The sequence below is a fragment of the Ranitomeya imitator genome, chromosome 2, assembly GCF_032444005.1.
Source record: "Ranitomeya imitator isolate aRanImi1 chromosome 2, aRanImi1.pri, whole genome shotgun sequence".
In the NCBI taxonomy this organism is placed as follows: domain Eukaryota; kingdom Metazoa; phylum Chordata; class Amphibia; order Anura; family Dendrobatidae; genus Ranitomeya; species Ranitomeya imitator.
This window is the reverse complement of record NC_091283.1, coordinates 761,943,291-761,970,936: the sequence shown is the minus strand read 5'-3', so window position 1 is coordinate 761,970,936 and position 27,646 is coordinate 761,943,291. Positions and strand designations below refer to the sequence as shown.

The 27,646-nt window shown below is 45.2% G+C and overlaps 1 protein-coding gene across 1 annotated transcript in view; it reads left to right on the top strand.

Moving 5' to 3' along the window:
• PIK3AP1 (phosphoinositide-3-kinase adaptor protein 1) overlaps positions 1-27,646 on the top strand; it is a 176,000-nt gene that overhangs the window by 72,944 nt on the left and 75,410 nt on the right. The window contains exons 9-10 of the mRNA XM_069753376.1: positions 17,717-17,806; positions 21,680-21,862. Coding sequence (XP_069609477.1) covers positions 17,717-17,806; positions 21,680-21,862 — 273 coding nt within the window. The remainder of the gene's footprint in view (positions 1-17,716; positions 17,807-21,679; positions 21,863-27,646) is intronic.

Below are 27,646 nucleotides of genomic sequence, written 5' to 3'. Positions count from 1 at the left end.
AGTAAGGACCAGCGCAACAACATTCTTTGCCATTTGATCACTTGCAGGAAAGAATGGTCGCATGCAAATCTGTTCTAAAAACTGAAAATTCCAAAGTTTTAAAGATATTCTTATCTATCTACAGGAGCTTAGCACTCCCCTGCCTCCTGGCTTTCTGTACTCTGAAATGTTGAGTTTGGACCAGTGACATTGTTGCGTTGCTTGCTCGATCTGTACATTCTGAGGCTACAAGCAGATGTTTTCATGCAAATTTTTCCTCATGTACAGTGCTATACATAACATAGAACTTTGTAAAATAGAGCAGGGGTGGGAGAATTTTGCCAAGGGGCCACATGAGAGACTGTTCTGGAGGCCAAACTAATAGGCTTTTAAGACTGAAATGAATTCTGCTCGATATTAATATTCAGGAGAAGAAGGAAGGATCCAGCTTCCGTTCTAGACATACCGGTATATAAAACACATTTCTTTAATAGCAAAACGTAAAAAATATTTTTACAAAAAGATGAACAATTGCACACCAACAATCTAAGGTATGGGGCATCACCAGATGCGTTTCGAGTGCTACCTGCGTTCTTGGACTTGGTTTGATTGAAACATTTACAGACTTATTAACCCTTTAAGGACCATGTCTTTTTTTTCCGGTTTCAATTTTCAACACCTTATTTCAGGATTCATAACATTTTTAATTTTTTTTTTCACAAAGACGTGTGAGAACCTGTTTTATGCGGGACGAGTTGTACTTTTTTACACCATTCATTTGTTCATGTGATTTACTGGAAAGCGGGGGGGGGGGGGAGGGGGATCCAAGTGTGACTAAATGGCCAGATTGTCCTCATGTGCGGCGGGCAGGGAGCGATGCCTTCTGCTCCGCAGGCTACAGAAGAAAATGTTAGCAGTGCGGAGCTGCAAGGGTCCATCCTGCACCTGCCCGCGTTTCCTGTCTGACACAGCAGCGCAGCTGGATGACGCCATCATTCAGCATGTGACTATGGCAGAGAGGAAGCTGTCGGCGACGAAGATACTGCTAGGGAACGGATAGAGAGGTGTGTGTGTCTGCGGGGGAACGTGCAGAGAGGTGTGTGTGTGTAGGTGGTGGAGAGGGCAATGATGTGGGTGATGGAAAGGACGATAGGGGTGGTGAGGGAGGAAGCAACAATGGAGGTGGTGGAAAGGGCAATGATGGGGGTGGTGGAGGAGAAGGCCATGATGGAGGAGATGGAGAGGGTAATGATGGGAGTGGTGGGGGAGAAAGCAATGATGGGAGTGGTGGGGGAGAAGGCACTGATGAAGGAGATGGAGAGAGCAATTATGTGAGTGGTATGGAAGAAAGTAATGATTGGCTGGTGGGGAGAAGGCAAGGATGGTGGTGGTGGAAAGGACAATCGTGTGGTGGGGCAGGAGGCAATGATTGAGGTGGTGGAATGGGCAATGATATGGGTGGTGGAGAAAACAATCATTGAAGTGGTGGAAATGGCAATGATGAGGGTGGTGGGGAGAAGGCAATGATAAAGGTGGTGGGGAAAAAGGCAATGATGGAGTAGATGGAGAGGGCAATGATGGGAGTGATGGGAGAAAGCAATGATAGAGGTAGTGGAAAGCGCAATGATGGGGTGGTGGGGTAGAAGGCAGTGATGGAGTTGGTGGAAATGGCAATGATGGGGTGGTGGGGGAGAAGGCAATGATGGTTGTGGTGGAAAGGGCAATGATGGTGGTGGGGAGGAGGCAATGATAGAGGTGGTGGAAATGCCAATGATGCGGTGTGTTGTGGATTCTGTTTTTGGGCTCCCTCTGGTGGTTACAGATGGTACTGGGTGACTTGTGTTTTCTGCAGTCTCTGGTGTCCACCTGTTCTATCAGGATATGGGAGTTTCCTATTTAACCTGGCTTTCTTGTCATTTCCTCGCCGGCTATCAATGTAATCAGCGTGTCTGTTTTCCTCTGCTCCCTTCGCCTGTGATCTTCTGGACAAGCTAAGTTTTGATTTTCCGGTTCTATGTTTTGTTTTCATTTTGTCTTAGTCCAGCTTGCAGTTATGTGATCCTTGCTGCTGGTAGCTCTAGTGGGCTGAAATTACTCCTCATGTTCCATGAGTTGGCACATGAGTTCAAGTAATTTCAGGATGGTTTTTTGAAGGGTTTTTCGCTGACCGCGCAGTTCACTTTTGTATCCTCTGCTATCTAGCTTTAGCGGGCCTCATTTTTGCTGATTCTGTTTTCATCTCTACGTTTGTGATTTCCTCTCATTTCACCGTTATTACATGTGGGGGGCTGCTATTTCTGTGGGGTGTTTCTCTGGAGGCAAGTGAGGTCTGTATTTCTTCTTATAGGGGAAGTTAGTTCTTCGGCTGGAGCGAGACGTCTAGGATCATCGTAGGCACGTTCCCCGGCTACTGTTAGTTGTGTGGTTAGGTTTAGGAGCGCGGTCAGCTCAGTTTCCATCACCCTAGAGCTTGTTTTGTATTTTTGCTTGTCCTTTGGTGATCCCTTGCCATTGGGATCATGACAGTATAGCCGGCCCGAAAGTGGTAATCGTATTGGCTGAAGTAGGAGGAAAAGTAGTCTGAGGAAGTTTTTTTTTTTTTTTTTTTTCTTCTCCCCTCAGAGTTTGCTGCCTAGCCTTAATTGCAGCCTGGCTGCGTCTTACCTCCTCTTAATCCTTGAATGGCTCTGACCTCAGCTGTTTATCATGGACGTCCAGAGTTTGGCTTCCAGCCTGAATAATCTTGCTGCTAAGGTTCAAAATATACAAGATTTTGTTGTACATGCTCCTATGTCTGAACCTAGAATTCCTATCCCAGAGTTTTTTTCTGGAGATAGATCTGGTTTTCTGAATTTTAGGAGCAATTGCAAGTTGTTTCTTTCTTTGAAATCTCGCTCCTCTGGAGACCCTGCTCAGCAAGTCAAAATTGTTATATCTTTCCTGCGGGGTGACCCTCAGAATTGGGCATTTGCATTGGCACCAGGGGATCCTGCGTTGCTCAATGTGGATGCGTTTTTTCTGGCATTGGGTTTGCTCTATGAGGAACCTAACCTAGAGATTCAGGCTGAAAAAGCTTTATTGGCTCTCTCTCAGGGGCAAGATGAAGCAGAAATATATTGTCAGAAATTTCGGAAATGGTCGGTGCTTACTCAGTGGAATGAGTGCACCCTGGCTGCAAGATTCAGAGATGGCCTTTCTGAGGCCATTAAAGATGTTATGGTTGGGTTCCCTGCACCTACAGGTCTGAATGAGTCTATGACTATGGCTATTCAGATTGATCGGCGTTTACGGGAGCGCAAACCTGTGCACCATTTGGCGGTGTCTTCTGAACAGGCACCTGAGACAATGCAATGTGATAGAATTCAGTCCAGAAGTGAACGGCAAAACTATAGGCGGAAAAATGGGTTGTGTTTTTATTGTGGTGATTCAGCTCATGTTATATCAGCATGCTCTAAACGCACAAAAAAGGTTGATAAGTCTGTTGCCATTGGTACTTTACAGTCTAAGTTCATTCTGTCTGTGACTCTGATTTGTTCATTATCAGCCATTTCCGTCGATGCCTATGTGGATTCAGGCGCTGCCCTGAGTCTTATGGATTGGTCATTTGCCAACCGCTGTCGGTTTAGTCTGGAGCCTCTGGAAGTCCCTATTCCTTTGAAAGGAATTGACTCTACACCTTTGGCTATGAACAAACCTCAGTACTGGACACAAGTGACCATGCGTATGACTCCCGTTCATCAGGAGGTGATTCGCTTCCTGGTACTGTATAATTTACATGATGTCTTAGTGCTTGGTCTGCCATGGTTACAAACTCATAACCCAGTCTTGGACTGGAAAACGATGTCTGTGTTAAGCTGGGGATGTCAGGGGGTTCATGATTATGCACCTCCGATTTCTATCGCTTCATCTACTCCTTCTGAGGTTCCTGTATTTTTGTCTGATTATCGGGATGTTTTTGAGGAGCCTAAGCTCAATTCGCTTCCTCCTCACAGGGATTGCGATTGTGCTATAGATTTGATTCCTGGCAGTAAATTTCCTAAAGGACGTTTGTTCAATCTGTCAGTGCCAGAGCATACTGCTATGCGGGATTATGTTAAGGAGTCCTTGGAAAAGGGACATATCCGTCCATCTTCGTCCCCTTTGGGAGCAGGTTTTTTTTCGTGGCTAAAAAAGATGGTTCCTTGAGGCCTTGTATAGATTACCGTCTTTTGAATAAGATTACAGTCAAATATCAGTATCCTTTGCCATTGTTGACTGATTTGTTCGCTCGCATTAAGGGGGCTAAATGGTTCACTAAGATTGATCTTCGGGGTGCGTATAATCTTGTGCGGATAAAGCAGGGTGATGAGTGGAAAACCGCATTTAATACTATGCCTGAGGGCCATTTTGAGTATTTGGTGATGCCTTTTGGACTTTCTAATGCTCCTTCTGTCTTCCAGTCCTTTATGCACGATATTTTCCGTGAATACCTGGATAAATTTATGATTGTGTATTTGGATGATGTTTTGTTTTTTTCTGATGACTGGGAGTCCCATGTTCAGCAGGTCAGGAAGGTTTTTCAGGTCCTGCGGGCCAATTCTTTGTTTCTTTGTTTGTAAAAGGTTCAAAGTGTCTCTTTGGAGTCCAGAAGATTTCTTTTTTGGCTTATATTTTTCCCCTTCTACTATTGAAATGGATCCCGTCAAGGTTCAGGCTATTTGTGACTGGACGCAGCCTACATCTCTTAAGAGTCTACAGAAGTTCTTGGGCTTTGCTAATTTTTATCGTCGTTTCATAACTAATTTTTCTAGTGTTGTTAAGCCTTTGACGGATTTGACTAAGAAGGGTGCTGATGTTGCTGATTGGTCTCCTGCGGCTGTGGAGGCCTTTCAGGAACTTAAGCGCCGGTTTTCTTCTGCTCCTGTGTTGCGTCAGCCAGATGTTTCGCTTCCTTTTCAGGTTGAGGTTGATGCTTCCGAGATTGGTGCGGGGGCGGTTTTGTCGCAGAGAAGCTCCGATTGCTCAGTGATGAAGCCATGTGCGTTCTTTTCTAGAAAGTTTTCGCCCACTGAGCGGAATTATGATGTTGGTAATCGGGAGCTTTTGGCCATGAAGTGGGCATTTGAGGAGTGGCGTCATTGGCTTGAGGGTGCTAGACATCGTGTGGTGGTCTTGACTGATCACAAAAATCGGATTTACCTTGAGTCTGCCAAGCGTCTGAATCCTAGACAGGCTCGTTGGTCACTGTTTTTCTCCCGTTTCGATTTTGTGGTTTCATACCTGCCAGGTTCAAAGAATGTGAAGGCGGATGCTCTTTCTAGGAGTTTTGTGCCTGACTCCCCTGGAAATTCTGAGCCCACTGGTATCCTTAGGGATGGGGTGATTTTGTCGGCTGTCTCCCCAGACTTGCGACGTGCTTTGCAGGAGTTTCAGGCGGATAAACCTGATCGTTGTCCGCCTGAAAGACTGTTTGTTCCGGATAATTGGACCAGTAGAGTCATCTCCGAGGTCCATTCTTCTGCGTTGGCAGGTCATCCTGGAATATTTGGTACTAGAGACTTGGTGGCCAGGTCTTTTTGGTGGCCTTCCTTGTCGAGGGATGTGCGTTCTTTTGTGCAGTCTTGTGAAGTTTGCGCTCGGGCTAAGCCTTGCTGTTCTCGCGCCAGTGGATTGTTGTCACCTTTGCCTATCCCGAAGAGGCCTTGGACGCACATTTCCATGGACTTTATTTCGGATCTCCCTGTCTCTCAAAAAATGTCCGTCATCTGGGTTGTGTGTGACCGCTTTTCTAAGATGGTTCATCTGGTACCCTTACCTAAGTTACCTTCCTCCTCTGAGTTGGTCCCTCTGTTTTTTCAGAACGTGGTTCGTTTGCATGGGATTCCGGAGAACATCGTTTCTGACAGGGGATCCCAGTTTGTGTCTAGATTTTGGCGGACGTTCTGTGCTAAGATGGGCATTGATTTGTCCTTTTCGTCTGCATTCCATCCTCAGACGAATGGCCAGACGGAACGAACTAATCAGACCTTGGAAACTTATTTAAGGTGTTTTGTTTCTGCTGATCAGGATGACTGGGTTACCTTTTTGCCGCTTGCCGAATTTGCCCTTAATAATCGGGCTAGTTCTGCTACCTTGGTTTCTCCTTTCTTTTGTAATTCGGGGTTTCATCCTCGTTTTTCCTCCGGTCAGGTGGAGCCTTCTGATTGTCCTGGAGTGGACATGGTGGTGGATAGGTTGCATCAGATTTGGAGTCATGTGGTGGACAATTTGAAGTTGTCCCAGGAGAGGGCTCAGCAGTTTGCTAATCGCCGTCGCCGCGTGGGTCCTCGACTTCGTGTTGGGGACTTGGTGTGGTTGTCTTCTCGTTTTGTTCCTTCGCTTGAACCTCCTGCTCCGGTGTTGGTGGAGGGAGAATTGGAGTATGTTGTGGAGAAGATCTTGGATTCTCGTGTTTCCAGACGGAAACTCCAATATTTGGTCAAGTGGAAGGGTTATGGTCAGGAGGATAATACTTGGGTGGTTGCCTCTGATGTTCATGCTGCTGATTTGGTCCGTGCATTTCATAGGGCTCATCCTGGTCGCCCTGGTGGTTTTCGTGAGGGTTCGGTGACCCCTCCTCAAGGGGGGGGTACTGTTGTGGATTCTGTTTTTGGGCTCCCTCTGGTGGTTACAGATGGTACTGGGTGACTTGTGTTTTCTGCAGTCTCTGGTGTCCACCTGTTCTATCAGGATATGGGAGTTTCCTATTTAACCTGGCTTTCTTGTCATTTCCTCGCCGGCTATCAATGTAATCAGCGTGTCTGTTTTCCTCTGCTCCCTTCGCCTGTGATCTTCTGGACAAGCTAAGTTTTGATTTTCCGGTTCTATGTTTTGTTTTCATTTTGTCTTAGTCCAGCTTGCAGTTATGTGATCCTTGCTGCTGGTAGCTCTAGTGGGCTGAAATTACTCCTCATGTTCCATGAGTTGGCACATGAGTTCAAGTAATTTCAGGATGGTTTTTTGAAGGGTTTTTCGCTGACCGCGCAGTTCACTTTTGTATCCTCTGCTATCTAGCTTTAGCGGGCCTCATTTTTGCTGATTCTGTTTTCATCTCTACGTTTGTGATTTCCTCTCATTTCACCGTTATTACATGTGGGGGCTGCTATTTCTGTGGGGTGTTTCTCTGGAGGCAAGTGAGGTCTGTATTTCTTCTTATAGGGGAAGTTAGTTCTTCGGCTGGAGCGAGACGTCTAGGATCATCGTAGGCACGTTCCCCGGCTACTGTTAGTTGTGTGGTTAGGTTTAGGAGCGCGGTCAGCTCAGTTTCCATCACCCTAGAGCTTGTTTTGTATTTTTGCTTGTCCTTTTGTGATCCCTTGCCATTGGGATCATGACAGCGGTGATGGGGAGAAGGCAATGACAGAGGTGGTGAAAAGGGCAATGATGGGGAGTGGAGGGGGAGAACAATGATGGAGGTGGTGGAGAGTGTAATAAGGGGCTACATTATATACTATGAGGGGGGTTACACTATATTCTATGAGGGGGCTGCATCATACTATATGAAGGCTGCATTATATTCTATAAGGGGGCTACCCCAACCCCGGCTACATAATTAAGATGTGTACTATCTTATATTATACCCTGATATTAGCATGTTTTACAGCACAATCAATGGTTTGTATTTATTTCTATGTACCTACATAGTGGGCCCCAAGAATGATTTTCTCTGGTGAGCCAAGGTGCTCCAGTCTGACGCTGTACCCAAAAGTGGCATAAGTAAAAAATATGGTTTCTCCCACAAAGGACAAGCTCCCCTCACAGCTCGGTCTATGGAAAAATAAAGAAGTTATAAGCCCCAGAATATGGTGACTGGAGAAAATGAGTTTTTTTTGTGCAAGACGAGTACACTATAAAATAAACAAGAGAAATTTGAACAGAACAAATTTTACACATTGATTATACTGGATAGTGAACAACTGAAAAAAAAGATTTTTCTACTTTATTTCTCTGTTAAAATTGAGGCATATGACCCTATGCTATGTATCAGGTATTTCTGGTTAACTGTTAGTCCCGTTATAGATCCTAAGTGAAGGATCATGTCCATAACTGCATATTGCCCTCATTCTATTTTTAGGTGTCTGTGGTGAGTCTTCTCCAATTTTTTGTGGTGATTTTATCAAGATTCATGGCTTTGGCTATTTGGTATTGGGGTCAGTGGGATGAGTGCATTTATCCCTCATTCTAGCTCTTCATTCTATATTTTGGACTATATAATAGCTATTAAGTAAGTTCACCTTGTTTAAATCCATTCTTTATAGTTTTCAATAGATCTTTTTATTACTATACTTAATTTTGGCATTTCTCTATTTGTCATAGTATATGTTGTTCTTATACAGATGCATTATGCATTTTTCTATGACATTTTAAGTTCTCTTTACCAGCATGGCACCTATTATCTGACCCCCTTGTTTAGTATGCATGCGCTTACATGTGTATCTGGGTAGCTTTCCTTAATTAATATGGTGCCTAGGACTTCTTTTCTCTGGTTCATGTGCACACATGGGCATTGATCACAGGATCGCTCTTACCTCATACGTATGTCAGTGTAAGATTATTGATATGTGCAGTGGAATCTTTAGAACGCCGAACTTGCCGATGTATGGGGCACTATGAATACAACTGTGTAAGTGAGTCATCCATCTTAATTATTGATGAACATTATTATCATGATCAATTTACCGTATGTACTATTCATGTTTTATGGTATTTTTTTAATCATGACATATTTTTTATATATATATTATATATAGCCAAAAGTGTTGGCGCCATTGAAATTGTTCTGGAACATTAAGTATTTCTCCCAGAAAATAATTTTGATTATACATGTTTTATTATACACATTATTTCGTTTGTATGTTATGAAGCAACACAACAAAACAGGAAGAAAGGCAAATTGGACATGATTTCACACAAAAATGGTCTGGTAAAATTGTTGGCACCTTTCCAAAACTGTGGGTATGCAACTTTGTTTCAAGCATGTGATGCTTGTTCATACTCACATGTGGCAAGTAACAGGTGTGGGCAATATGAAAATCACACCTGAAACCAGATAAAAAGAGGAGAAGTTGACTCAATCATTGCATTGTGTGTCTGTGTTCCACACTAAGCACAAAGAATTGAAAGAGAAGAGAACTGTCTGAGGACTTGAGAACCAAATTGTTGAAAAAATATCAACAATCTTAAGATTACAAGTCCATCTCCAGAGATGTTCCTTTGTCCACAGTGTGCAACATAACCTAGAATTTACAACTCATGGCACTGTATTTAATCTTCCTGAATGTGGGCGGCAGAGAAAAATTGATGAAAGGTTGCAACGCAAGATAGTCTGGACGGTGGATAAGCAGCCCCTATCAAGTTCCAAAGAAATCCAAGCTGCCCTGCAGTTTCAGGGTGCATCTATGTCAGCGTAAAATATTCAACGATATTTGAATGAAATTAATCACTATGGCTGGAGACCCAGGAGGTCCTCACTGCTGACGCAGAGATATACATTTTTTTGAGAAAGTATCTTGTGAACAGATGAGACCAAGATAGAGCTTTGTGGTAAAGTGCATCATTCTATTGTTTACCGAAAATAGAATGAGGCCTGCAAAGAAATTAACAAGCTGCCTACAGTCAAATATGGTGGAGGTTCAAAGATGTTTTGGGATTGTTTTGCTGCTCTGGAAGCCTTAACTGTGTTCAAGGCATCTTGAAATCTGAAGATTACCAAATGATTTTGGGTTGCAATGTAGTGTCAGAATGCTGAGTTTGTGTCCTAGGTCAGGGGTTTTCCAGCGGGAAAATGACTCCAAACATACGTCAAGAAGCACCCAAAAATGGATGGAAACAAAGCCCTGGAGAGTTCTGCAGTGGACAGCAATGAGTCTACATCTAAAAATCGGTGAACATGTGTGGACAGATTTTAAAATTTCTGTTGGTAGAAGACATCCTTCAAATATGAGACCTGAAGCAGATGGCAAAACAAGTTTTGTCCAATATTCCAGTTGAGAGGCGTAAGGGTATGTGTCCACGGACGGTTTACATCCGGATTAGCTGCGGATTGAACACAGCATACAACCGCAGCGATGTTACAGCTTAGTGGAGGAGATTTTATGAAATCCCGTCTCCACTATGCGTGCAAACACGCACCCGGCGGCCCTACGTTTACGGACATGGAGCGCATCTTTTTAGAATGCAGCATGTCTGTTTACCTTGCGGCGCCGCTCTGTCGCCGCTAGGTAAATCACAGGGCCCTAAGCATAGGGTGCGGAGATTCCGGATGTGTGCAATGAACACATCCAGAATCACCGCGTGTTAAGAAGGGGGCAGCGCTTTGGGCGAAGCGGGTTTTCCGCTCCGTGCAAAGCGTCATAAATCCGGACAGTGGACACGCACCCTAAAAAGCTTGTTGATGGTTATAGGAAGCAACTGATTTCAGTTACCGTATTTATTTCACAGGGTGTGCGACTAAATATTAAGTTGAGGTGCCAACAGTTCTGTCCAGCCCATTTTTGTGGTTTTGTGTGATATTATGTCCTATTTCTTTCAGTTTTTTTTGTGTGTTGTTCCAATGCACACAAAGATAATAAACATGTGTATAACAAACCATTAGTAATTGCAGTCAATTTCTGAGAGAAATACTTCATTTTCTGGAACAATTTTAAGCCTGGCATCTGCATGTAGAGCCCCTTATTCTTTATGGTAGCTTTTGAGTTTTAGTCACAGGGCGGCAGCGGCACGAGCTCAGTCACCGCTCTGTGTATAGAGCGTGATGGCTGTAACCATACCACCGTGTCCTGACTGACAGCAACTCAGCATTAGGGTTGGCTGCCTTCATTTTTTCACACACACACACACACACACACACACACACACACACACACACACACACACACACACACACACACTGTTAGGGCTAGCGGAACGCACCAAATAATAAGACTGATAGTGTACGGTGCGTTCGTAGCCCGGGGTCCACCGTGCAGAGATGGAACCTGCTGCTGAGTAATGACGGACTATATGGCGGTACTCATAAGTATAATCGCGTGGGTTAAACTTCACCCAACGTGAAGGAAGCGATCCTGTTGCGTCACAGGATCGCGGTACCGCACATAGAAGGCGAGCAAGCAGTCAGCGAACTTAACCCCAACTAGGATTGAAGTCCGATTAGACCACTTGCTGACACAACACCGCAACAGGGTGTGATAGGCAACTCTTATAATTAGAGCACCGAAGTGCGAACTGTGCCATGCTGGCAGGCACCACTAAGCACCCAGACGTGGGTCAGGAAGCGCACTACTGGCGCGTGGCGCCGCACTGGCGGTCACAGCAATAGACGCTGATACGTGTGTGACACGTTGAGTGATTTGTCGGGCGCTAGATAGCAGCCATACTCCATACGCGAACAGTCATACAATAGGGTAGGGGTATTTAATGAACGACTTGCACTCACAACAAACACACGTATTCAATTGTACACTAGCGCATGGCCGTGCGGTCATGCGCAGTTTATATAATTGCAGGACAGGAAGTGGCCACAGAAACTTTGCCCTTCCAGGGCCTGCCAAGAGGACCAATGGAATGCGCTGCAGAGCCAGAGCACATGACCCTCGATCTCCAACGGGAGATCTTGCTCTGGGCATGCTCAGTGTGCGCAAACAAGGACTTAGTCCCAGGGAAGTCCGCTCACCGCTGACCAGCACTGACTTTAATGGCAGGAGCTGAAGAAGCAGCAGTAACTCTCTGTACAGAGTGAGAGCGAGCAAGACACTGGGAGCGACGTCCCTGCTGAGCAGACTCCACTGCGGCTGGAGGAGAATGGGAGACCACAGCGGAGACGGATCGAGATTCCCCCTGTGCAGCAGAGGAAACTCGACTCCTAACATTACCCCCCCTCCTAGGGCCCCCCCTCCTTGGGCCTCGCTACGCTCGAAGGCAGCAATGAGCTGTGGGGCCCGAATGTTTTCAGCAGGCTCCCAAGACCTGTCCTCTGGACCATAACCCTTCCAATCCACCAAATAAAACTTTTTGCCGCGTACCACCTTGCACCCCAAAATAGCGTTCACCTCGTAATCGTCAGTAGACGAACCCGATGTCCCGGCAGATGACTCGGAAAACCGGGACATGTATACGGGTTTCAAGAGGGACACATGAAAGGTGTCGGTGATACCCAAGCGTGGAGGAAGAGCCAGGCGGTAGACCACAGGATTAACCTGTTCGAGAACCTTGAAGGGACCCAAGTAGCGAGGAGCAAACTTAGTGGACTCAACTCGCAGCCTGATGTTACGGGCGGAGAGCCACACCAAGTCGCCAGGGGCAAAAGTCGGAGCGGGCGCCAATGAACATCGGCGGAGGACCTCATTCTCTCCTTGGAGGCCCGAATGGCATCCTGCGTGCGATCCCAAATGTCCCGTGCCTCCACAGCCCAGTCTGCCACCCTGGGATCAGCGGAAGACACAGGAATGGGCACAGGAACACGCGGATGCTGGCCGTAATTTAAGAGGAATGGAGTCTGACCGGTAGAGTCGGCTACGGCATTGTTAAGTGCAAACTCTGCCCACGGTAGCAAGGATGCCCAGTCATCCTGTCTGGCAGAAACAAAATGTCGCAGATATGTGACCAAGGTCTGGTTGGCCCTTTCTACCAACCCATTCGTCTCGGGATGATATGCCGAAGAGAGATTCAACTCAATACTGAGTGGACGACATAGCTCCCTCCAGAATCGAGATGCAAACTGGGGACCCCGGTCACTAACAATTTTGTCTGGCATACCGTGTAGGCGAAAGATATGCTTGATAAACAAGACAGCCAACGCCCGTGCAGATGGTAGCCGTGGAAGAGGCAACAAATGCACCATTTTGGAAAAATGATCGGTGATCACCCAGATAATGGTGCAATTACGAGACTTGGGTAAGCCAACCACAAAGTCCATCCTGACCATCTCCCAGGGCCTGTCAGCCACGGGCAGAGGATAAAGCAACCCAGCTGGCCGTTGCTGAGGAGTCTTGTTCCTGGCGCAAGAGACACACGCCCGAACGTACTCCGCGACATCACGAGCCATATGCGGCCACCAGTATGTCTTCGCCAGTAACTCTGATGTCCTTTTAGTACCAAAATGTCCACCCACCCTGGACGAGTGCGCCCAAGAGAGAACCTCCGGTCGCAAACTAGATGGAACAAAAGTCTTGCCCGGGGGCACAGACTCCAGCGAAACCGGGGCCACGGTTCTCAAACTCTCGGTGGGGACAATAAGCCGAGGCTCCTCCTCCTCCTCCGCAGATGACACAACGGAGCAAGAGAGAGCGTCGGCCCGAATGTTCTTCTCCCCAGAAAGGAAATGGAGGGTGAAATGAAACCGGGAGAAGAACAAGGACCATCTGGCCTGGCGAGAATTCAATCGCTGAGCTGTCTGCAGATACACCAAATTTTTGTGATCTGTGAAGACTTGGAAGGGAAAACGTGCTCCCTCCAAGAGATGTCTCCACTCCGAGAAAGCCAACTTCATGGCTAGCAACTCCCTGTCCCCGATGGAATAATTCCTCTCTGCTGGTGCGAAGGTCTTGGAGAAAAAGAAGCAAGGATGCTTCCGACCTTGAGCATCCTTTTGGAAGAGGACTGCTCCAGCACCAACAGAAGAGGCATCCACCTCCATGATAAATGGCTTATCAACATCGGGGCGATGAAGAATGGGAGCGCTAGCGAAGTGTGACTTTATAGAGATAAAAGCCTTGGAGACCTCCTCAGACCACAATTTGGGATTCGCCCCCTTCTTGGTGAGGGCAACCAAGGGAGCTACCAAAGTTGAGAAATGCGGGATGAACTGGCGATAATAATTGATGAACCCCATAAAGCGCTGCACCGCTTTAAGAGAATGGGGTTCCTGCCAGTCCATCACAGCCTGTAGTTTGGCAGGATCCATAGCCAATCCCTGGGCTGAGATGATGTAGCCTAGGAAAGGTAAGGACTCCTGCTCAAACATACACTTCTCCAACTTGGCATAGAGGGAGTTTGCCCGTAGGAGGTCGAAGACTTTGCAAACATCTCTCCGGTGGGAGTCAATATCTGGAGAGTAGATGAGAATATCATCCAGATAGACTACGACCGAGGTGGAAAGCATATCGCGGAAGATATCGTTCACAAAGTCTTGGAAAACGGCTGGGGCATTACAGAGCCCAAAGGGCATCACCAGATATTCATAGTGCCCATCCCTGGTGTTAAAAGCCGTCTTCCATTCGTCCCCCTCACGGATGCGAATCAGGTTGTAAGCACCCCGCAGATCTAATTTAGTAAATACCCTTGCTCCCCGAAGCCTATCGAACAGTTCAGATATCAAAGGCAAAGGGTATTTATTCTTAACGGTGATGGCGTTAAGACCCCTGTAGTCTATGCATGGACGCAATTCCCCACTCTTCTTCTGCACGAAGAAGAACCCTGCCCCAGCAGGTGACACTGACTTCCTGATGAACCCTCTTGCCAGATTTTCCTGGATGTACTGTGACATTGCCTCCGTCTCCGGGAGAGATAGCGGATAGACTCGACCCCGGGGAGGCTCAGCACCAGGCAAGAGGTCAATAGGACAGTCATAGGGGCGATGGGGCGGAAGGGTCTCCGCCGCCTTTTTGGAGAATACGTCTGCATACGACCAATACTGCTTGGGGAGAGAGGAAAGATCTGCGGGTACCTCAGTTGTAGCTACCTGAACGCACTCCCTCTGACACCTACCCCCACAAGATTCACCCCATCCCAGAATTCTGCCTGAGGACCACTCGATATGAGGAGAGTGGTACCGTAGCCAAGGTATTCCCAACAGGACTTCATCAATTCCCTCTGGAATGACGAGCAGAGAAATAATCTCCTGATGAGATGGCGACGTGGACAGAGTAAAAGGGATGGTCTGGTGAGTTATCTGTGAGGGCAGAGTCGACCCATTCACCACTCGTACCGTTACAGGTTGAGCTAGCATAACCAGAGGTATTGCGTGGCGTTGGGCGAAGGCAGAAGACATAAAATTGCCCTCCGCCCCAGAATCCACGCAGAGCTCTACCGAGTGGGAGAATGAGCCTATAGTAATTGTCCCCTTAAAGGACAATTTAGAGGCAAACGTCGCCGTGTCTAGTGTACCTCCACCTACAACCACTAGACGCTGACGTTTCCTCGACCGCTGAGGACATCTGGTGGCTAAATGTCCAGACTGCTGGCAAACATGACAGACCCTGAGTGCACAAGCGGTCCGGGACTTAGGTCCCGCTTGTGACACTTCCCTGGCCTCATGTGACTCAGGAACCAGGACCGGAGATTCCAGAGGTTTGGCGAAAGTAGGAGCCAGCCGAAACCTCTGCCTACACTGGGCTCGCTCTAACCTCTGCTCGTTAAAACGGAGGTCAATTCGAGTGGAGACTGTTATTAACTCCTCCAGTGTGGCAGTAATCTCCCTAGTGGCCAGAGCGTCCTTTACATGGTCAGCCAAGCCCCTCCAAAATATGGGGATAAGAGCTTTATCCGACCATTCCAGCTCAGATGCTAAAGTGCGGAATTGGACGGCATAATGACTGACCAAGGACTCACCCTGAGTTAATGCCAGCAGTTGGAGCGCAGTGTCATGGGTGACTTGAGGTCCTAAAAAGACCTGTTTTAAAGTGCTCAAAAACAGAGGAGCACTCTGCACCACATGATCGCCACGCTCCCACAGCGGCGTAGCCCATTCCAACGCCCTGTCCGACAATAGAGACACAATAAATCCCACCTTAGCCCGCTCTGTGGGGAAACGTGCAGCCAGAAGCTCGAGATGAATAGAGCACTGACTCACGAATCCCCTACAAAATTTGCAATTACCAGAAAATTTTTCTGGCAGCGGGAGGCGAGAAAATGTCGGAACAGGGGTGGCAATGGACAAAGTTGCTGCAGCCACGCTGGCAGCCTGTACAGCAACTGCGGTAACATCCACAGCTGAGGTTGCGCTCTCGCGAGCCGCCAACCTACCCTCCAGCTGCTGTATATACCGCAGGGATTGCTGTTTGTCCGTCATCACTAGCCAGACCCTGGCGCTAGTGTAATGTTAGGGCTAGCGGAACGCACCAAATAATAAGACTGATAGTGTACGGTGCGTTCGTAGCCCGGGGTCCACCGTGCAGAGATGGAACCTGCTGCTGAGTAATGACGGACTATATGGCGGTACTCATAAGTATAATCGCGTGGGTTAAACTTCACCCAACGTGAAGGAAGCGATCCTGTTGCGTCACAGGATCGCGGTACCGCACATAGAAGGTGAGCAAGCAGTCAGCGAACTTAACCCCAACTAGGATTGAAGTCCGATTAGACCACTTGCTGACACAACACCGCAACAGGGTGTGTTAGGCAACTCTTATAATTAGAGCACCGAAGTGCGAACTGTGCCGTGCTGGCAGGCACCACTAAGCACCCAGACGTGGGTCAGGAAGCGCACTACTGGCGCGTGGCGCCGCACTGGCGGTCACAGCAATAGACGCTGATACGTGTGTGACACGTTGAGTGATTTGTCGGGCGCTAGATAGCAGCCATACTCCATACGCGAACAGTCATACAATAGGGTAGGGGTATTTAATGAACGACTTGCACTCACAACAAACACACGTATTCAATTGTACACTAGCGCATGGCCGTGCGGTCATGCGCAGTTTATATAATTGCAGGACAGGAAGTGGCCACAGAAACTTTGCCCTTCCAGGGCCTGCCAAGAGGACCAATGGAATGCGCTGCAGAGCCAGAGCACATGACCCTCGATCTCCAACGGGAGATCTTGCTCTGGGCATGCTCAGTGTGCGCAAACAAGGACTTAGTCCCAGGGAAGTCCGCTCGCCGCTGACCAGCACTGACTTTAATGGCAGGAGCTGAAGAAGCAGCAGTAACTCTCTGTACAGAGTGAGTGAGAGCAAGACACTGGGAGCGACGTCCCTGCTGAGCAGACTCCACTGCGGCTGGAGGAGAATGGGAGACCGCAGCGGAGACGGATCGAGATTCCCCCTGTGCAGCAGAGGAAACTCGACTCCTAACACACACACACACAATCCTTAACATTAAAATTGCAACACAAAAAAGGAAAAGTCATTGAATTATGGAAATCACACAATTTATAGACATGTCATATGCAAAAGATGACAAAATCGAAACAAAACAGCCTTTATTCAACATAACAACACCAGACCGCATGTTTCTTGTGCTACTGTGAGCAGTCTGCGTGGTCTAAACATTCTACCATGGCCTGCAGCATCTCCAGACTTGTCTCCCATCAAGCACATCTGGGACATCATTGTTTGGTAATTGCACAGGTAGCTGCCAGCAACGGATCTTGATGATTTGCCAAAGTTCATTCAGTATAGCAGAAAGTTCCTCTGACCACCATCAATAACCACAGTGACAGTAGCTAAGGCGTGTAAGTGCGGGGATTTCTGCACATGGCTAACACACTCTGTACTGAATAAATTGAGATGTTTTTAAAATTTAGTTTCTTTTTTCATCATCTGCATATCATTATCATGTCTCTCCATCCTGTGATTTCCATAAATTTCACGTCTTTTCCTTCTTTGTGTTTCAGTTTCAATGTTGAGAAGTGGAGCTATATATACACACTGTATATCAGACTTATTTTTAATTGCTGTATGGGACAAAATAGGATCAAAGGAGAGGAAAAGACCACAAAATAAAAGAAGGGATAACAGATTTTTTTTGTGCATTGATTATTGTTCTTTTAAATCTTTTATAGATATGGATATGACACAAATAAAAGGTGATCTATCATCAGATAGCCAAGCTCCTCATGAGAAAGACTCAATGCTACGCAGAATCCTAGAAGGTAAGTTTAACTTTTTTTTACCTTTTTACCTTTTTAAGTAATGTTATCCACTTTCACATCAACAGTAATGTGAAATAATATGCACATCATTCAGAAGACAAGGCTCTACAGAGTCCCTTTCTCGGGATTCTTGGGTGTCCCAGTTAGAGACTGAGGATAACTTGTAACTATGGGAATAACCCTTTATCATATAGAATTTCAGGTAGCATTTTTCTGCTAGGAGTTCATATATTTTGGGGAGCCAGGTATGGACTGGGGCTGAAATTCATCCCTGGCATTTGAAATCACACAGGCCCATGCTGTCCCCGACCCCAAGCACCAGATGGGAATATATTACTAATATTACCCTGGATGGAGGAAAGCAAGATTTCCTACAAGACCAATATTTCTAATGATACCCATGGCCTGCTGGGGTAAGTCACTGAGTCAGTGACTTTGTGCTCTCTTACAACTCTTAACAGTATGAGTGTCTTGAGAACACAGATTCTGTTAACAATGTAGCAGACAAGGCAGCCCATGACCAGACAGGCCCTTCTGGCATTTGCCAGAATTGCCAGATGGCCAGTGTGTCCCTGGGAGCTACAATGGGTAAAATAAGTATTGAAATTCTCACTAATTTTCTAAGTAAATATATTTGTAAAGGTGCTATTAACATGAAATTATCACCAGATGTCGGCACCAACCCAACCAATCCACATAGGCAAAGAGATCAAACCATAGATGTCCATAAATTAAGTTATATGTAATAATAAGAAATTACACAGGGAAAAAATATTGTGTCAAGGGGATTTTGCGACAGAGGGGGGCCAGACGATTGCGGTGTCTGGTTTTACAAACTCCTCTTAGAAGTACTTCACTATATTATAAAACAGTGTATTTTTTTCCCTTGCTTACAGTGCATGGGTTAATATGTTCAGTTGAGACTCCTGGAGCTTTCCTACCTGGATTGCCTCTGCTGTTCATTGTTTGATACTCCCCTCTGCTATATATTCTCGATTCTGGCACTTAGGAATTGCCAGTGTTAGTTCTTACTGCCTGGTTTGGAGTTGGAGGTGTAGTTCATGGTTGGAGTTTGCTCAGGAGATTATTGCTTGGAGTTTTGTTTGTGTGCACATGCTCATCCTCTCCTATTTGGTTTCTCCTTCCTTTTACTCCCCTGTGTTCCACTCTGTTGTTTGGTGAGTGCATTTTCTATTAATTTTGATTTTCGTTTATCCCTGTCCATCTTCCATCTTCCCTTGTCTGGTCAATGTTGTCCTATACACTTCGGTTTCCCACCTCCCTGGGTGGGGGAAGGGAACAGATAAAGGTTGATATAGGAGCATACCAAGTCACATGAACCTGGCGTCTCCAACTTCAGGAGTTATCCAGAAGATTGGGATAGAATAGAGTGCCCCTAGTTCAAGGGACCTTGTTAGCACCCATAGTCCCAAGGCATTGCGTGACAAAATGAAATGCTTACTGAAAGCCTTTGTTGGTGATCACACCTTCAAGACATCTCCTGTATGGTGAAACTAGTCGCTTGCATTGCATACGTGTGATTTTGGTCCATTTCCGGTTTATGGCCCCAAGAGTGCTCACTGAACCTTCAGTAGTTAAGAAATTCTTTTATAACCAATGTCATCAGTATGTTTTCCTAAATAAAATTGTGAAGGTCTTGAGGCAGCTCACTGGTTTTACCCATCATGAGATGTTTCTGGTGTGACACCTTGGTAATGAGACACCTTTTTATAGGCCATCAGTTGAATCAGCTGATATTATTTTTCACTAAGTGAGAGGATTGCTTTCTAATTATTAATAGATTTCAGCTGGTGTCATGATTTTCCATGGCCTTTTTGCACCTATCTTTATTCCCTGTGTCATTTCTATTTATTACATATGACGTAATTTATGGACATCTATGTTTTGCTTTCTTTGGATGGATTGTTACCGACATTTGGGGAGAATTTCATGTCAAGATCATCTTTAAAAATATATTTACTTAGAAAATTGGAGACGTGGTCAATACTTATTTCACCTGCTGTATATGTCACAGCATGTAACTTTCAGTGTTTTTTATTTTAGTTCTTATGGCTGACTCTTTGGTAAGACATAGGTCCCCATACATGCAAGTGTTGCTTTGATTTGTAGTAAATTCCAGTATTCTAACCCTTTGCAATTATGTCCATCTATCATGCCCAGAAACCTAACATACTTGGCATGAGAGTAAAGATAAGTGGCTAGTGTTACAGCAGTATCACACTAATACACCTTATACCAGGGGTGGGGAATCTTTTCTCTACCATGGGCCATTAATCTGTCATTGCATGCCCTTCAGTCTTCAGTAATGAACTCTGCGTGTGTGTGTGTGTGTGTGTGTGTGTGTGTGTGTGTGTGTGTGTGTGTGTTTGCTAACAGAGCAAGAAGAAATTAATGAGCTTGTGGCAATCAAAATCCCTGCCCAAGAATGCGGTCCCTGAGAGTCTGTCCGGGGACCTGAGGTTCCCCACCCCTGCCTTATACTATGCAGGAACAAATTCAGCACATGCCACATCTCCTGGACAGAGGAGGAAGCAAAAGAGAATATACAGACAGGACAGCAGGGGATCACATCGGACTCTATTTATGATATAAAACATGCTGCCTGTTTTTAAACACGTTTGCTTCCTCCTCTGTACGTTCAGACACAGCCATTACACAGTACACAACAGGGCACATTACTCCCAAGCAACATGCCCGCTGCCTTGGGGTCATACTTGATTCCGAGCTTTCATTCACCCCCCACATCCGATCACTGGCTCGCTCTTCTTATCTGCATCTCAAAAACATTTCTAGAATTCTCACTTTTCTTACTTTCGACTCTGCAAAAACTCTTACTGTTCCTCATATTCATTCTCATCTGGACTATTGTAACTCTCTCTTAATCGGCCTTCCTCTTACGAAACTCCCCCCTCTCCAATCTTTCCTGAATGCTGCTGCCAGGATTATATTACTCACCAATCGTTATAGTGATGCCTTTACCTTGTGCCAGTCATTACACTGGTTACCCATCCACTCCAGAATCCAGTACAAAACTATTACCCTCATCCACAAAGCGCTCCATGGCTCAGCACCACCCTACATCTCCTCCCTGGTCTCAGCCTACCACCCTACCTGTGCTCTCCGTTCTGCTAATGACCTGAGGTTAGCATCCTCAATAATCAGAAGCTCCCACTCCCGTCTCCAAAACTTTTCACGTGCTTCGCCAATTCTTTGGAATGCACTACCCAGGTTAATATTATTAATCCCCACAGTTTTAAGCGTGTCCTAAAAATGCATTTGTTCAGACTGACCTACCACCTCAACGCATTAACCTAACTATCCCTGTGTGGCCCATTCAAAAAACTTAAACCATAATCAGGTTCCTCACATCATGTTCTCATACACTTTATGCATTTAATAGCCCTCTGTGTCTGTACTGCTACATACTTAGGCAGTTAACTGGTTCATGCAGCTTTACATGAACACCTGAGCCTTACACTATGGCTGGTCCGAACAACAAAAGCAATTGTCACCATCCACCTCTCGTGTCTCCCCTTTTCCTCATAGTTTGTAAGCTTGCGAACAGGGCCCTCACTACTCTTGGTATGTATTTTGAACTGTGATTTTTGTTATGCTGTAATGTCTATTGTCTGTACAAATCCCCTCTATAATTTGTAAAGCGCTGCGGAATATGTGGCGCCATATAAATAAAATTATTATTATAAGATTTTCTCAGCACAGGAACATTTTTTTAAACACATCCAATTGTGGAAATTATTATTATTCCAAGAAATTTAATTAAAATATACTTTCTTCTTTAGAAAACCCCTTTAATGAAGGTTTTTAATTTTTTTTTAAATTAATTCTATCCAGGAAGCAGCACAGCCGGCTATTATGATATCAATTATGAAGGTGTATATGACACATGTGTTGGAAGTTCACTTTATGAGATAGTCTGTGATACAGAACAATCCTCAGCAGTAGCAAAAAATCGTCCTCCTGTACCTGTTCCAAGACCGACACAACTACCAGATACACAGCCGTACATTGCACAGTGTAAGTTTACGTTGAAATTTTAGGTTGTTTGTTTTGTTTTTTTTGTATACCCTAAGAAATGTTGGAAAATGTTTACTGTATTTACTCTGCTTTTACGGTCGAACAATGTATAAACATAAATTACAAAAATCAATTGATAAATTTATCTGTTCCTTTTCCTTTATTTTTTTCTGGCCAATTATTGGTGCATTATTTTGCCATTATGCAATCCATGCCAATCATTGGCCAGTCTAAACAGTGTAAAAAGATATACAAAAATGAATACAAAAATAGTAGTTTTAAAATGTCCTATTGTCATTTTTTTTATGAAAAAAATAATTTGAAATAATCACAGTACTTAAAAAAAATTTCTCCTTTGAGAGATAATATTCTTAATAAGCAATCTGCAGATCTGTTTATTTATCAATTATGTTTTCTATCCCCCAAAGAGTACTCCAAGGAGCAAGGCGCTGGATGTGTCGCTTCTGTCTAACTAGCTGTTACAGACTATCTCTAGAAGTTAAGACTCTGAGATGGATTACAGGACGTAGGGAAGGGTCTTTGTGTCTCTGCTCCTGCTCTCCGGTCTTTCAAGGCGCACCCAGCCATAGTAGAGAGGGGCAGGCTTTTCGTTGAGGCAGACAAAAAATTGGATAATGATAGCCTCAAGGCATCCTGGGAAAGGAAAAGGAATTTTCAGCATTTATAGTCATTGGCATAGTGTGGAGGCGGTCAAAAGAATGGTTGACCTAAGCACCAAATTCTATGGATGGTGCCAATTTCCTCACTGCAGTGTATTGATGTGCGTTGAATGCTCGTCGGATGGACTGTGGCTGCTGAGGAAGAGAGCAGCAGCCTGTGAAAACCCATCTCAACTGATGCACTCTGCACATGCAGTGACTGAGATGCCAAAGGCTGAGTTGTGCTCTTATACAGCTCCCTGCCTCTCCTTTCACTTGGTATTTTGTGAGAAGATACGGAGAACTACTGGGAGAGCTGTCCTGAAAAAAAAAACATAAAACAATCACTAATGTTAAAATAAACTTTAATTTTGTACTTCCTTTTTCAATTCTTAGCTACAGTTCGGACTACGATTAGAGAATTGCTAGGGTTAGGGTAGGAGATAGGATTAGGATTAGGAATAGAGTTAGGTTATGGCTGCGATTAGAGCTAGGCTACGTTCCCACAAGTTTTTTGTTAGTTTTTTGATGTTGAAGATTTTCTGCAGCATTTCTGCTGCACCTGTTAAATAAATTTGGCTATTTGCATTTTTTCATTTAAACATACTGACTACACTATTAAACTGCACTTAGTCAAGAAGTGTTTTTTTGCTTGATTAAAAAATACAACTTTATTGACACATAAAAATACACACAATTTTAAATTAGTGCCTCAAAACCAGAACAAGTTATGCAAATAAGGTAAGCGAAAGAACATGTAGATATCCAAGTAAGGTTACACAGCTCTATTCCCCATTATGCAGCAGAAACCACGAATATTCCTAGGACCCATTGATCATAGAAACAACTCCTATGGTAAGAGCATCCTAATATTTTAAAGTGACAGTGCACATTCCTCTTTGGTAAACTATATATAACCGCATGAAAATTACAAATAAGTTCACCCGATCAAAAATTCACTATGCCTCATACCATTATATCATCAAACCGCAACAAATGGGACCACAATCTATTGCTGATTAGAAAACCGCCAGACTCTGCATAGTGATTCACCTTTCATATGCCTCACATTAGCAAGAAATTCAGAGTGACAGTGCAGGCTACTCATTCAAAACAATGTTACAAAAAGATGCAACTGCACGTTGATGAAATCACCTGAACACACGTCTGATTCCACCGCTACGGATCCAAAGTCTAATGCCCATTAGACAATATAAGTCCTGCGATATTGCATATTCATTCACCCCATGGATACCGCATACTTGAATCTAAAGTGGTATTCCCCAATGTCCTACCGCGTGGCACGCTATACCTGTGCTACCCCGATGCGCGTTTCGCGACTGCTTCCTCCTGGGGGCGCCCACTCATTCATTGTTTTGAATGAGTAGCCTGCACTGTCACTTTGGGAGGTGAAGCCGCATATTCATGACTGTAATCGGCGGCCCCACGTGACCGCTCATACAGGAGAAGGTGCGGCGAGGACAGGATGCTGCGAGGGAGCCGGGTGAGTATTTTATTAACAGCGGGCGGGCGCACAGGGGATGGGAGGGGGGTGGGGACAAAGATCTTTATTTTCAACATGAAAAAAAAAAGGATTTTTTCATATCTTCTCTCCAGCAAGCGCTGCTGGACAGAAGATATGAATGGCGGCTTCAGCACCACGTGGGGGGGACAGCGGTTACTGTCTCCTGCACGGCACACGGACTGCACACGGACAGCGTTTGTGTGCGGTACGTTTTTTACACGGACCCATTGACTTTAATGGGTCCGTGTAATCCGTGCGCTCCCACGAACACTGACATGTCTCCGTGTTTTGCACACGGACACATGGTCCGTGAAAACATGCTGACATGTGCAGAGACACATTGATTTCAATGTGTCTACGTGAGTCAGTGTCTCCGGTACGTGAGGAAACTGTCACCTTACGTACCGGATCCACTGACGTGTGAAGCCGGCCTTAGGCTGTGTTCCCACGTTGCGTTTTTATGCGCTTCTGCTGCGTTTTTTGCTGCAGCGGAAAAAAAAAATAAAAGCGCTTAAAAATCACATTCCCATGCAATCCTCTGGGATTCCGCAGTTGCTCTGCCCATGCTGCGGATTTTCCTGCTGTGGAATCGCATAGCGGTAAAATCTGCAGCATGTTCATTATGTCTGCAGAATTGTGGCTATTCCGCAGCCATAGGATTGCAATGAAACGCTCACTTTACGCATGTGGCTATGTCCACCATGAGTAAGGTGAGCGCTTCATGTGCCGATGGTACGCAGTGTCTGGAGGAGAGGAGACTTTCCTTCAGGCCCTGGGATCCATATTCATGTAAAAAAAAAGAATTAAAATAAAAAATAGGGATATACTTACCTTCTGATGGTGCTCGGAGTTCTCCCGCCTCTCAGCGGTGCACGCGGCGGTTTCAGTTCCCAAGGATGCATTGCGCGAATCACCTGAGATGACGTTGCGGTCACGCGACCGTGATGTCACAAAGGTCCTTTGCGCAAAGCATCCTTGGGAACGGAACGTACTGAGAGCGCCGCTGAGGAGATCGGGAGCAGTTGGAAGGTGAGAATAACCATATTTTTATTTTTTTAATTATTTTTAACATTCTATATTTTACTATTGATGCTGCAGAGGCAGCATCAATAGTAAAAAGTTGGTCACACTTGTCAAGTACTATTTTTGACAAGTGTGACCAACCTGTCAATCACTTTTCCAAGCGATGCTTCAAATCGCTTGGAAAACGCAAGCATTCTGCAAGCTAAAAACGCTTGCAAAATGCTTGGGTTTTGCAAGAAAACGCATGCGAATTCCGCATGCGTTTTACCTGCGGCAGGGAGTTGCAGAAATGCTGTGGACATTTCCGCAGCATTTCTGCAACGTGGGCACATGGCCTTAACCTGCAGATAAGGCGGTTAATCTGCAGGCTAATAGCGTTCTGAGAGCCCTGTTGTCGCAGGTCTCAACCTGTTCTCTGATGAATCCACCTTAGAGATAATGGCGACGGAGAGACAAGACACAATACACCTGGCATGCGTCCAAAGTATCTCTAGTTTATTAAGCTTGCACACACTTTTTATGCATTCTTATGTCGGAGGCGGATTCTCCATATATGGGCTAAGCGTCGGAGTGTTTCACTCCCTTGTCTTCCTATGGTTTCGCAAACATATTTTTCTATGCAAAACATTATTTGTTATCTTCCAAGGACATTTCATCCTCCATGCTCTGCTACAATTAGTCCAATATCAGCAATATCAGCGGTATGAAGAATAGCGAATAACAACTTGTTTATATGACCTTTAGTAACACTTACACAAAATGGAGGCGAGCAAGATAAATTGGATCCTGCTATAACAGCCCCACTGCCAGGAGGAAATTGACAATAGCCGCGAGTGTTCAGTCACCACTCTGTGTATAAAAGGCTGACTGGCAGCGGCTCTGCATTACGGTTGGTTTTCAGTCAGTGTCGGGGGGCGTGGTTAAAGCTACCGCTCCCCATACACAGCGGTGACTGAATAAAGTTAATTTCCTCTCTGCTGCTGCATTGTACCAGAACACTATTAACTTGCAGATTAACCCCACATCTGCAGGTTAATAGCGTATTTTCGTGTGACAGCATGCTATAGGGGTAGCAGTGAATTCAGTTTTGCCTCTCTTATCAAGATTATTCCTGTTGTTTTTTTTGCAATGATTGGTTTAGCACCACGAGCTTTCCTGGGAAACAGCAGTCTCCTGGTCTGACTCCACCCCCTCCTGTGATAAGCAGCTCACTGTCTATAGCTATGTAGACAGAGCGTCGGGTGTGGTTGGGGCTAGCTTTTTCCGCTCTGCTGCGTTGCTAAATCTAAAAACTCTACTTGTGTCAAAACCGCTGCATCCAGTAAACTAAGTGATACCTCGTGGGGTTTGGAGTCTCTTTGCCTACATCATGCTGTAGATGAGGTAGCAAAAACCTGTTCACACATTCTCTTTAGGAGGACAGGTAGACTTTAAGTCATTTACATGCTCTATCCACTACAAATGTCATATGCCCATACCTCTATACACTAAAAATAAAATAATCGAAAATGAAAGTATAAAATGTAATTCTATATATTTCACAGAGAGCACAGGTAAGATTAGCGACAGAGAAAGCCTGCATTCACACACACTTGAACGCCTTTCTGCCATCAGATGTACTATTCCGTCCATGTGACCTGGGCCTTAATTCCCATGGACGGAATAGTACGTCATCGCGATCGGCCGCGCACACGGGGGATGCCCGGCCGGGTGTCAGCTGATTCTCACAGCTGACACCTGGCACTGAGTGCCAGAAGCGGTCACAAAACGCTCCCGACACTTTAACTCCTGGAATGCTGCGATCGAACATAGTTGCAGCATTCCGTGAGCAGGCAGAGGGCTGACAGCCCCTCTGCCTTTGGATCGGAGACCCCGCGGCGTGACGCGGGGTCCCGATCGCTGCCATGGAGACCCAATGTCGTCATGACAATATCCGGGCCTCCGGAGAGCTGAGAAACTTCCTGTCATGCGTACTGTATGTCAGGAAGTCTCTCAGGTCAGCGTGCAGTAAGTGCAGCACTGACAGCTTCTATAGCATGCAAATGCTGCTTCAACTGCATGTTATAGAAGCGATCAGCCTGCAAAAAATGATTGTCACATTGTGGGACAAAGTGGATAAGTAAGAATAAAGTAATAAAAATAATAATAATAATTGTAAAAATATTTAAAAAAAAGAATACAAAAATAAAAAAAATCAATATTTATTCTATCACTAAATAAATATTTGAATGAAAAAAAATCTAAACAATAAAAGTACACATATTTGGTATCGCCGTGTCCGTAATGACCCGACCTATAAAACTGTCCCACTAGTTAACCCCTATAGTGAACACCATAAAAAAAAGGCAAAAAACAACGCTTTATCATCATACCGCCGAACAAAAAGTGGAATAACACACAATCAAAAAGACCGATATAAATAAACATGGTACTGCTGAAAATGTCATCTTGTCCCACCAAAAACGAGCCACCATTCAGCGTCATCAGCGAAAAACTAAAAAAATTATAGCTGTCAGAATAAAGTGATGCAAAAACAATTATTTTTTCTATAAAATAGTTTTTATTATATAAAAGCGC